The 12,180-nt window shown below is 38.7% G+C and overlaps 1 protein-coding gene and 1 long non-coding RNA gene across 4 annotated transcripts in view; one reads left to right on the top strand and one right to left on the bottom strand.

Moving 5' to 3' along the window:
• The window catches only part of LOC138763793 (uncharacterized), a 39,271-nt gene extending 33,357 nt beyond the window's left edge, over window positions 1-5,914 (top strand). Inside the window, exon 3 of the long non-coding RNA XR_011357817.1 lies at window positions 5,701-5,914. This is a non-coding gene — a long non-coding RNA (uncharacterized lncRNA). The remainder of the gene's footprint in view (window positions 1-5,700) is intronic.
• Window positions 1-12,180, bottom strand: part of thbs4a (thrombospondin 4a) — a 156,146-nt gene that overhangs the window by 37,389 nt on the left and 106,577 nt on the right. For all 3 annotated transcript variants that reach the window (XM_069938527.1, XM_069938525.1, XM_069938535.1), the window contains exon 15: window positions 5,680-5,732. In XM_069938527.1, the coding sequence (XP_069794628.1) occupies window positions 5,680-5,732 (53 nt within the window). The remainder of the gene's footprint in view (window positions 1-5,679; window positions 5,733-12,180) is intronic.

Genomic DNA, 12,180 nt, shown 5'->3' with positions numbered 1-12,180 from the left:
CTAATTCCCTCTTAAATATATTCAATGAACCTGCCTCTACTGCCCTCTGTGGCAATGAATTCCACAGATTCACCACCCTCTGGGTAAAGAAATTCCTCCTCATCTCGGTCATAAATAGTTTGCCTATTATCCTCAAACCATGGCCCTGGGTTTTGGACTCCCCCACCATTGGAAACAGCCTTTTCCCATCCATTCTCTCCAGTCCTGCCAGAATTTTATATGTCTCTATGAGATCCCCTCTCAATCTTCTAAACTCCAGCGTGTACAATCCCAAATTGCACAATCTTCCCTCATAAGTCATTCCTGCCATTCCAGGTATCAGCCTGGTGAATCGCCTTTGCACTCCCTCCATTGCAAGAACATCCTTCCTCAGGTAAGGCGACCAAAACTGCACACAATACTCCAGGTGTGGTCTCTCCAAGGCTCTGTACAGCTGCAGTAAGGTATCCTTGTTCCTATACTCAAACCCTCTTGATATGAAGGCCAACATACCATTTGCCTTTTTAACTGCCTGCTGTACCTGCATGCTTGCCTTCAGTGACTGGTGCACAAGAACCCCTAGGTCTCTCTGCACTTCCCCATCTCCAAATCTATTGCCATTCAAATAGTAATCTGCCCTCCAGTTTGTATTACCAAAGTGGATAACCTCACATTTATCCACATTGTAGTGCATTTGCCATGTATCTGCCCAGTCCCCCAATTTATCCAAATCACACTGGAGCTTCCTGACCCCCTCTTCAGTGCACACAACCCCTCCTAGTTTAGTGTTGTCTGCAAATTTGGAGATATTATATCCAATCCCCTCATCTAGATCATTAATGTAAATTGTGAACAGCTGGGGTCTCAGTACAGATCCCTGTGGCACCCCACTGGTCACCACCTGCCACTCAGAAAACAAGCCGTTTATCCCAACTCTCTGTCTTCTATCTGCAAGCCAGTTCTCAATCCAGATCAATACTTTTCCCCCAATCCCATGAGCCTTGATTTTGCATGCCAGTCATTTACGTGGGACCTTATCGAAGGCCTTTTGGAAATCCAGGTACACCACATCCACTGGCTCTCCCCCATCTATGTTACCTGTCACCATCTCAAAGAATTCCAATAGATTTGTCAAGCATGATTTACCTTTTGTAAATCCATGTTCTTCATGGAATTTTCAAACTTGTTTCATTACAAGCAGGCCAGTCAGTGGCATGCGTTCACTTCTTCGTTGTTGCGCCCATTCAATAAGCATTCGGTCAACATCTACGCTTTTTGGCCCTATGCAAAGTTTTTCCTTTATTCATCAGTCTGTGGTCATCCCTCTCCCTGTAAAAATTCAACAACTATTCTTTCTGTTTCTTCAAATTATATGGTGGATGATCCATAATCTTCCGTTAGATGACACACAGATATGCCACTCTCAAACTTCTGCAATAACTCCACCTTCTGCACAATCGATAATGATAGATGTGCACCAGCTGCTACACACACCACAAGACACAGTGGAGGTTTCAGTTGAACTGTTTATTTGAATTTCACGTGCGTGCCTTTAAGGCCAACGGGAGTTCCGCCCTGTGTGGCGGTGACATCATCACATTTCCCGGGGCGCGAGCTGTGACCTAAGCCATGAGGTAATCAGTAAGCCCTGATGGTGCCATCTTCCTGCAGCTGCCTGCCAGCATGGTGATACAAGCGTGGCCGGTTCGCTACAAGAGATCTGTGCCACCACACAACACCCCCCCCCACCCCCCCAGAACCGGCTTATGCATCTCGCCGCTTGGGTGGCCAATCCCTTTGCTTAGGTTGGGCTGTGCTCTCGGGTTGATCTAAGTCCACATGCGCTGGTTTCAGTCTGTCAATGGTGAGTGAATAACTCCTTCCTGCCCCCAATGTCCAGGGTAAAGGTCTTTCCCGACTGGTTTAGGACCTTGTATGGACCCTTGTTTGGGTGCTGCAGGGGGGTAGAGTGTCGGCCACACCAGACGAAAATGAACTCCACTGAGGCCAGCTCCTTGGGCATGTTCACCGCGTGTTTGCCATGGTGGGTTGGTGGTGGGGGTGCCAGTGAGGCGAGCCTGTTGTGGAGGTCTACAAGGAGGGATGGGCTCTCACCTTCGGATTCTGTGCCTGACCCAAAGAACTCACCTGGCAATGATAACGGTGCACCATAGATGAGTTCCGCAGATGAAACCTGGAGATCCTCCTTCGGAGCCATTTGAATGGCAAGAAGGATCGGGCCTTGTACTCTCATGCGGGATTCGAGGGCAGTCAGGGAAAGCACACTCAGCTCCACTCTGGTGTCTACCAGGAAACGCCGTCTATTGGCCTTGTCGACCATGTGCAGGAGGTTGTTCGTGTGGCCAGCCATCGCAGCCATCAGCGGCAGCTGGCCTGGTAGTTTCCCTGGTATGAGCAGGGCTGTCGGCACTTGCGGGCTTGGGCTTCCCAGTGTTGGTGGTAGAAATACCAGGTTTGGTGCTCTTCCTGCTACTGCCTGGGGGTGGGCTGTGGTCAGCTGGGTCCAGGGGGGGGTGACATGATTCATTGTGGCCTCGTTCTCTCGTTTGGTTCTCCACAGCACGTCGGTGCAGGCTACGACCTTCCGGGGATCTGAGAAATCCTCATCCACCAGTAGGAGCAGGATGTCTTCCGTCATTTGTTCCAGGAAGGCTTGCTCAAATATCAGGCAGGGTTTGTGGCCTTCTGCCAGTGCGAGCATTTCATCCATTAGGGCTCTGTCCCCCAGGCCATTGAGGTGCATCAGTCTGGCTGCGCACTGCCAATGAGAGAGACCAAAGGTGCCGAGGAGGAGGGCTTTGAGGGAACATACTTGCCTTCCTCTGGTGGATTGTGGATCACGTCATCCACTCTGGCCGCGGTTTCTTCATCGAGGGCGCTCACCACATGGTAGAACATTGTGGAGTCAGAGATGATTTTTCTGAGGTGAAATTGCACCTTCACCTGCCCGAAACATGTGCGGGGTCCAAAAGGGGGGGAAGTTTCACAGCCACAGCTCTGATCGCTGTCGAATCCATGGTTGGAGACCAGATAATGTCTGAGCTCTGCGGGGTCACCATTGTAGCAACTGCTACACACACAGAAACACACCACAGAACATGGTGAAAGTTTCAGTTGAACTGTTTATTTGAATTTCACGCATGCCCCTTTAAGGCCAACAGGAGTTCCTCCCCGCACAATGGTGACATCATCACGTTGCCCTGGGCACGAGCTGTGGCCTAAGCCACGAGGTAATCAATAAGCCCTGACAGCACCATCTTCCTGCAGCTGCCCCACAAGCATGGCGATACAAGCGGGCCTGGTTCGCTACAAGAGATATGCACAGCACAGATGTTTCCTTTACTGCATCTCATTGGTACCCATAGGGGACCCTGCAGCTCTCTTTGCCATGATCATAGTTTTCACATATGCTTCTTACTGGCAGAGTTGACTGGGAGGGCAGGTGGCAATGACATTCAACAGGAGGGGCTCTTATAAACTAACAATTGCGCTAATCAGTGATGGCGCCCGACAGGGAATTGTTCTTGTAAAATGATAATCAGACTAATTAGCAATGGCACGTGCCATGAAGGACCACTTATTAGGTGATGATACCACAAATTATCAACGCAGAACATGACAGGATACATGAGAGTTGAGAGACAAGTTGGCGCCAAACGCCATCTTTAAGCAGATTTCATCTACCGAAAAAAGTGCCAGTTTTTGGAGGTTTCTGGTTTTCAAAATCCTAGATAAAAGGTTAGGCACCCATAGTAGATGGAACATATTCTACCTGGAGGTTGGTGACTAGTGGCATTCCTCAAGTATTCGTTCTTTGTGATTTTTATAAATGACTAGGATAAAGAAGAGGGAGGGCAGTTCATTAAGTTTGCAGATGATATAAAATTTAAAGGTGTTATGGATAGTGTAAAATAGGTTACAACAGGATATAGACAGGAAGCAAAGTTGGACTGAGAAGTAGCAGATGGAGTTAAATCCAAATAGAAGAGATGTGATGCATTTTGGAAGGCTGAACTTGAAGCAGAGGATGTGGTTAATGGCAGGATTCTTAACAATGTGGAGAAACAGAGAGATCTTGGGGTCCAGATCTATAGATCTCTCAGTTACCCAGGCAGGTTGATAAGAGTGGTTAAGAAGAGCCATAATGTAGGGCTCAAGCCAAAAACACTGGTTATGTATCTTTATCTTTGCTATATAAAGGACACATTTTGACCAGCTGAGTTTCTCCAGCATTGTGTTTTTACTTCAGTCAAAGTGTCAGCAGGCCTTCGTGCTGTACGTATAGTGTGTAGCCTTCATTGGTGGGGGAATTGAGTTTAAATTCCATGAGGTAATGTTGCAGGACCATAAACTCTGGTGAGACCATACTAGAGTCTGGTCACCTCATTATAGGATGGATGTATGTAGATGCTTTGGAGAGGTTGCAGAGAAGATTTACCAGGATGTTGCCTGGATTGGAGAACATGTCATATGATGCAAGCCTGACAGAGTTTGGGCTTTTCTAGGGTGAACAGCTAGAACTTTTTTCCTGGGGTGACAACAACGAATACCAGAGGACATTTGTTTAAGGCGAGTGGAGGAAAGTTTAGGGGAAATGTCAGAAGTAAATCTTTAACACAGAGAGTGGTGAGTGCATGGAATGCATTGCCAGGGATTGTGGTGGAGGCTGATACAATAGGGACATTCAAGACTCTTAGATAGGTACATGGATGTAAGAAAAATAGAGGATTATGGGTGTGAAGTAGTGAAAAATTAGATTGTTGTGGAGAGGGTTTACATTGTGGGTTGAAGGGCCTGTGCTGTAATGTTCTATGCTCCATGTTTACATAATGACATTTCAAATTAATGTATGCAGGTTGAGTTCCCCTTATCCAAAATGCCTGGGACCAGAAGTGTTTCTGATTTTGGAACAATGGAACTAAGTAACAAACAACGGCAGGCTTTTTGAGCTCCAACATGACACCTCAAGTTGAAAATCCACCTGAAATAATGTTTAGTACTTCCAAAAAAAAACGATCTCTGCTTACAAAAGAAGATAAATGCAGCACCAAATACTAGAAATTCTGCTGGATGGGTTTTTCCAAATGTTTTCTCCAGAGTCACCTGCCTCATTAACAATGATTTTTGTCTTAGAAGTCTCTCTCTGATTTTATAAACTGACATGATTTCTTGTTGTTATGAACACACGCTGCTCTAGTCCTCACACATTTTCACCATGTCATCTATCGGCACTTTTTCTGCCATGTTAACTAAGTCATCAGCTGGCATGCTGTTTTTCATGTGAATCTTTTTTTCCCACTTGTGACATTTTGTCAGTATTCAAAAAAGTTTCAGATATTGGATCAATTCAGATTGCTGGTATTCAATAAGGGGTACTCAACCTGTATTTTAATTGACAAGTGCCTTTTAACTGGGTTAAAATATGACTAAATCATATGCAATATAGCAAGAGATTAAGTTTTCATTATCTGCAAATAAAGAGTATCCATTCACCTATGGTATTAAGATGAATAATGTAATCTTCTCCATCAAATAGCATAGAAGGAATGATATTAAGTGTATGAGTACAGAGCCAAGGCAGCTGCCAGATTACTGTGTTAAAAGATCCTATCTTTGCTTACTGAAACAAGATAGTACAGTTTCATATTGAAATATCATGTCATACAACTCACAAAGTACCTGTCTTGATTTGTGTCACAGGAATCTCCAACAAGATCATTGTCAACGTCTGACTGTGAAGAGGAAAAAAAAGTGTGTTGATGGAAAAGGCAACAGGTCACATACATCTGAACTTGCAAAGGAGAGCTGTAATGTTTTCACAGTATAATGGTATTAACCCACGCAACTTAATGCAGATTACAATTTGAGAAACCGATTAACTGGAGAAATTAGAACAAAAAATTGAAGGTGTCATTTTTGGAACATGATTTAACCATATTTTCATCAAAATACAGTCTGATATATATTAATTGTTATTTATTGGAAATGACCTAGATATACGATAGCTTCAAAGAAACATCCTTCAGAAAGAGGCTATTTACCTATTTAATGCAAGTTTTCAAATCATTCCCCTTGGTTCCATTCCCTGATTATTTCCCTGTAATATAGTCTCCTCCAGATGGCAATCAACTCCCCACTGGTTCCCCAGCCACCTTCCTACTCTAGGGAAAATTCACAGTAGCCAATCAACAAGCAGAATACCCTGATTTTGGGATGTGGCATAAAATGGAAGCACCTGGGGGAACTGTGCAGTTGCAAGCAGAACAGTTAAACTCCTCACGTCTGTTCTTTGCACGTGCATAGAACTTAATCCTTCTTGACAAGGCCTTCTCGTGCCCCTTTTCTAGTTTTCTTTTTGATTATTTTATTTAATAATCCTTACATTATTATAATATACAGATATCAAAAAATCAAATTGATTACATACATGATGGGTTTCATGTATGTAATCAATTCCCTTCCACCCCAAAAAGAAAGAAAAATAAGTATATAAGAAAAAGAAAAAGAAAAAAAGCAAAGAATCTTGGATTGCACAGAGAGAGAGAGAGAGAGAGATGCAGCACAACTCATCAGTTCTAACAATAACATATATATGAGGATTTTGGAGGATCAGAGGGGTGAAAAGGATATCACTATAATCCCATGACCTGAGTATACAGGTGCCAAATTAGTAAAAACATAGAATATTTATTTCTTATATTATAAATAATTTTTTTTCCAAAGGAATACAACTTTGAATTTCAGCATGCTACCTTGGCAATGTTAAAGATGTATCTGATTTCCATGTAATTGCAATACATTTCCTTGCAACTGCTCAGGCTAATTTGACAAATTTCAATAGATAAATTGACAATTTCAATTTAGGAGCTGTACCTTCAATATTTCCTAACAAAAACAAATCAGGATTTAACAAAAAAAAAATAACTCCTGTAACTTGTTGTAAAAAGTTTCATATTTGGAGAAGACCATGTTGAATGTATAAAAGATCCTACATCTTCACCACATCTAAAACATTGATCTGATAAATCTTATTTCAGTCCATTCAACGTCTGTGGTATCAGATATAATTGATGTAAAAAATTATATTGTGAACTAATCTGTATCTTTCATTAATAGTTTTAGTCATAGAAGCTCTACATAAATTTTCCAAAATTTGTTGATTTATCATAATATTTAAGTCTGTTTCCCATCTCTGCCTAGATCTATATATTCCTAATTTCAGAGTTCCTTCTGCAATAATGAATATATCAAAGAAATTTTTTTTTTAACAATCCCACTCCTAATAAGAAGTTCTATCTCAGTACAATCAGACAAAAAACATTACTGCCCCTAATTTATTTCTCAAATATGCCCTTAATTAAAGATAACAAAAAAGAATAGTACATAGTATATTATATTTATTCCTCAATTGTCTTCTGGGCCTATAACATTATGGTTGGAAATTAATCTTTAACAATTCACCCTTCCAATTAAAGTTAAAAGGAAATTTATTAATTTTTAAAAATCTTCCTCAATCTTTTTAAGTAATGATAATTAGCTCAACATATAAATTCTTCAAATTGTTATCTGCATTGTCACAAGCCCAGAGGACCCCAAAACCAAGCAGCAATAGATATTCACCAAGACAAATGGTTACTTAAATAAAAGTTTTTAATTACCTTTAAACATGGAAACAGGATCAAACTTTTAACTTATCACTATTAACTTACTTTACCTAACTTAACCCCCTTCTAATTCTAAGTGCATGTGTATGTAATGTGTGAGTAAGTTTAGAAAAGTTATCTAATTCACAGTCCAATCTCATATATTAAAACATCATCTCCAAATAAACTAATTTTATTTTCTTCTTGACTTACCCTCAAACCCTTAATTTGTTAATCCATTTGAATCATCTGGGCAAGCTGTTCTATAGCTAAAACAATTAAAGCTTGTCTACTTGATCTTGTTAAATTAAACGGCATAGATACCTGCCCATTTGTTACTACTTTAGCTTTAGGACTATTATAATAAGCTTTAATCCAATTTAAAAAGTTTTATCCAAGGCCAAACTTTTCTAATACTTTAAACAAAAAAAAATCCATTCTAATCTATCAAATGCCTTTTCTGCATCTAAAGCCACAGCAATACTCAAGTCACCTCTTTTTTTGGCTAAATTAATTATGCTAAGTAACCTAGCTACATTTTCTGAAGATTGTTTCTTTTAACAAACCCAGTCTGATCCATATTAATTAATTTAGGTAACAAACTATTCATTCCATTTGCCAAAACTTTTGCTACTATTTTACAATCTACATTTAATAATGAAATAGGTCTATATGATGAAGGTTTCAATGGATCTCTGTCTTTTTTAGGAATCACAATAACTATCATCATTGAAAATGATTCTGGAAGAATAAAAGTTTGTGAAGCTTGTTCCAATACTTGCATAAATATAAGAATTAATAAATCCTTAAATTCTTCATAAAATTCAGATGGGAAAACATCTTCTCCTGGGGATTTATTACATTGCTTCTCTTACTTCAGTCTCAGTAAATGATGCATTAACTTGTTCTTCTAAACTTAATTTAGGCAAAATTATCCATGATAAATTATCATTTATTTTAATTTAATCTCCTAAAGATTCTGAAGTATAAATTTTATTTAAAATTCCTAAAAAATTCATTTATTTCTTGAGCTTTATATTTAATTACATTAGAATCCTTTTTTATTGCATTCATTATTCTAGGTTTGCTCTGCTTTTGACTGCCAAGCCACAATTTTATGCAATCTTTCACCCAATTCATAATATCTTTGCCTCGTCTTAATAATAACTCTCTCCAATGTATTATAATGAAGTTTTCTGTCAATCAATTGTCTACATTTGTTTTCAGAAACCGACTTTTGAAGATCATTTTCTGAAACTGTAATTTCTTTTACTAATTGGTCTACTTTCATATAATCCTTTTTAATTTTAGATGTGAAATTTATGATTTTCCTTCACAAATATGCTTTGAAAGCACCCCATATAATAAATGTTGAATTCAAATTTGTATCTCAACATATTTTATATAATTTCGAACAAAATCACGAAAATCCTTCCCTTTCAACAACAAAGAATTTAATCTCCATTGACTTCTCTTTATCAGGCATTTCCATAGTTATTAACAATGGTGAAGGATCAGATAAAATCCTCATCTTATAATCCGCTTCAAGAATCCTAGCTTGTATTTGAGCTGAAACCAAAATTAAATCAATTCTAGAATAAGAATCAAACCTACTGGAATAAAATAATCTTTCTCTCCAGGATGAATTCTTTTCCATACATCATTCAAATTAAAATCTCTCATCAGACCCATTGTGGCTTTACAGCTTTCACTCTTGTTACTATTCGAGTAGATCTATCTAATAAAGGATCTAAACAAAAATTGAAATCTCCTCCTATTAAAAAATTTTCATGTGCCTCTATAACATTCAAAAAAGTATCTTGAATAAATTTCTCATCATCAATATGTGGAGCATATAACTTCAAAAATTTCCACATTTCTGAAAATATTTGACAATGTATCATTACACATCTATCTGCAGGGTCTGTAATGTTATTTTAAACTTTAATAGGAAGATTTTTAAAAATCAAAATTGCTCCCCCGCTTGCTTTAGAATTAAATGAAGAAGACATCCCATATCTTTCCCAATTGCTTTTTAATTTCAAATATTATTTTTCCATTAAGTATGTTTCCTGTAAAAAAGCTATATTTACTCCCAATTTTAAAAAATATATGTTAACACTCTTTATTGTTCCATTTAACTCATTAACTTTAAAATAAACAAACTTAATCACTTTATTAATCAAATCAAATATTAATTAATCCCTCTCCCTCAATCTGTCCCTCAGACCTTCTCACAATTGAAAAAAACAGAATCTCTGCATCTGCACACACCTCCTCCTGTAATCCAAAAGAATACACACACACACACACACACACACACACACACACACACACACACACACACACACACACACACACACACACACACACACACACACACACACCTAGTTATAACAATACAAAGAAAAACCCTCCCAACAAGTGTTGTCTAAAACAAAATTATAGTCACAAATACACACATAATCCCACAGAAATCAACACCTCCCACTCCTCCCAACTCCCTTGGTTTATTCAATATGTAAGCCTAAATGACTTAATTCAATTGATTAATATAAAGGAAGAAATAAATCACCAAATTCTTCCATCCCAATTCAAAAATATCAAAGTGAAGGAAAAAAACCAAACTGATTAATTGCATGAGGTCTGTAGTAATCAAGGGTTGAACCTGAGGAAGGCTAAACATACCTACTCTTCTGCTTGCACAAAGTTTGTAAAAAATATATTCTGTTGTCCCGGAACAAAAATCTTCAAAGTAGCCGGGTACTGAAGAATAAACTTGTAACCTTTCTCATGTAACATCTCCGTAGCAGTATTAAATTCTCTCCTTCTCTTCAACAAATTCTCACCTATCTCCTTCCCTTCACAAAGGACTTTGCTGCTCCTTTGCTCTCTTCACAATCAAATTGAAAACCATATCTCTATCTTGATAATGCAAAAACTCTATTAAAATGGATCATGGTTTCTAATTAGGAGAGGGTTTAGGTCTCAGGCCCTAAGAGCTCTCTCAATTTCAATCTTATTCTCAAAATGATCTTCTTCAAATATTTTAGGAATCCAATCTTGGAAAAAAAAAGAACTGCATCTGGTCCTTTCCTTTCTGACAGACCCACAATTTTAACTTTATTTCTTCTGTTAAAATTCTCAGAGATATCCACTTTATCAGAAAGTTTTTTTTATTTAAACTAGTAGTTGTTCCTTCCACATTAGTCACCTTGTCTTCAACAAATTGAACATCATCTTGCACTTTATTAATTGTTTCTTCCATTTTATCTAATTTCTTCTTCATTTTATTTACAACATTCAATATTTTATCATTTTCTTCTTTCATCTCTTTTAATTTCAGCTTTAATCTCAAATTTATCTTCCTTTAATCCTTCCTTCATTTCCCCTTTCATTACTTTAAATTGTTCCATTAACATTAACATATGCCCTCTTTTTGAATATAAGATCCAAGTTTAATTTCCGCTACCTCAGTGGTTCTCAACCTTTTTCTTTCCACTCAGATACCACCTTAAATAATCCCTATGCTATCAGTACTCTGTGGTTAGTAAGGGATTTCTTAAGGTGGTATTTGAGTGGGAAGGAAAGGTTGAGAACCACTGCTCTAGACCCAATTGTTACTGAAATATTTTGCTTGAGAAAAATTGTCATTGGCCCATTTCCTTTGGAGTTGTGAAGCCATGCACATAATGAGTCAATTAGGTACAATTAAAACAGTGGTTTTCAAACTTTTTCTTTTTACCCACATATCACCTTAACCAATCCCTTACTAATGACAGAGCACCTATGGCGTAGGGAATACTTAAAGTGAGATGTGAGTGGAAAGAAAAAGGTTGTGAACCACTGCTCTACATCCTCTTCTTGTATCACTTCTTCCTCTTCTCCCTCAACTTTGGCTGAAGAACCTCCTCTTGAGCCTGATTCTTCCTTCTCCTGTGCAGAGGTTGAAGTCCCCAAGTTCTCTCCCAGTAGTGGTTTGGGTTTTGACACACCATGCATACACAGTTCACTCGCAGGCTCTCCGCTGATGACGACAGTAGTCCCCTCCCTCAGCTCACCAGATCGGGAGGCAGATTGAAGTCCAGTGCCTTTCTTCATCATCAAGGTAGGCCCAAAATCTTTTTTTTTTCTTGTTGGGTTCCCAATGTCATTGTTATGACATTTTATTTTTTTGGAGGCATCATAGATGTAAAGTGAGGATGTTTAGGTAGACTTTAAAAATATTTTAAGCTTAAAACAGCAATTGTTTAAAACTTTTTTCACCAATTTCCAAGGGAGCCAGGAGCCTACATGTTGATCCTATGTGATGTGCCCCCATAAATAATTTCTTGGGTTCCTTCTTGGCTACCACACCTATTAAGCCCTCATTGAATCTCATCAAAACATTCCAAACATTGAATGGGCAGGATAAAATGGACATGGAGAAGATATTTCTAGTTAAGGGAGAGTCTAGGACCAGAGGACACAGCCAGAACTAAAGGAACAGAGATGAGGAGAAATTTCTTGAGCCAGAGGGTGTTGAATCTGTGGAATT

The sequence above is a fragment of the Narcine bancroftii genome, chromosome 1 (assembly GCF_036971445.1).
Source record: "Narcine bancroftii isolate sNarBan1 chromosome 1, sNarBan1.hap1, whole genome shotgun sequence".
NCBI classification, from domain to species: domain Eukaryota; kingdom Metazoa; phylum Chordata; class Chondrichthyes; order Torpediniformes; family Narcinidae; genus Narcine; species Narcine bancroftii.
This window is presented reverse-complemented; position numbering and strand designations above follow the sequence as displayed.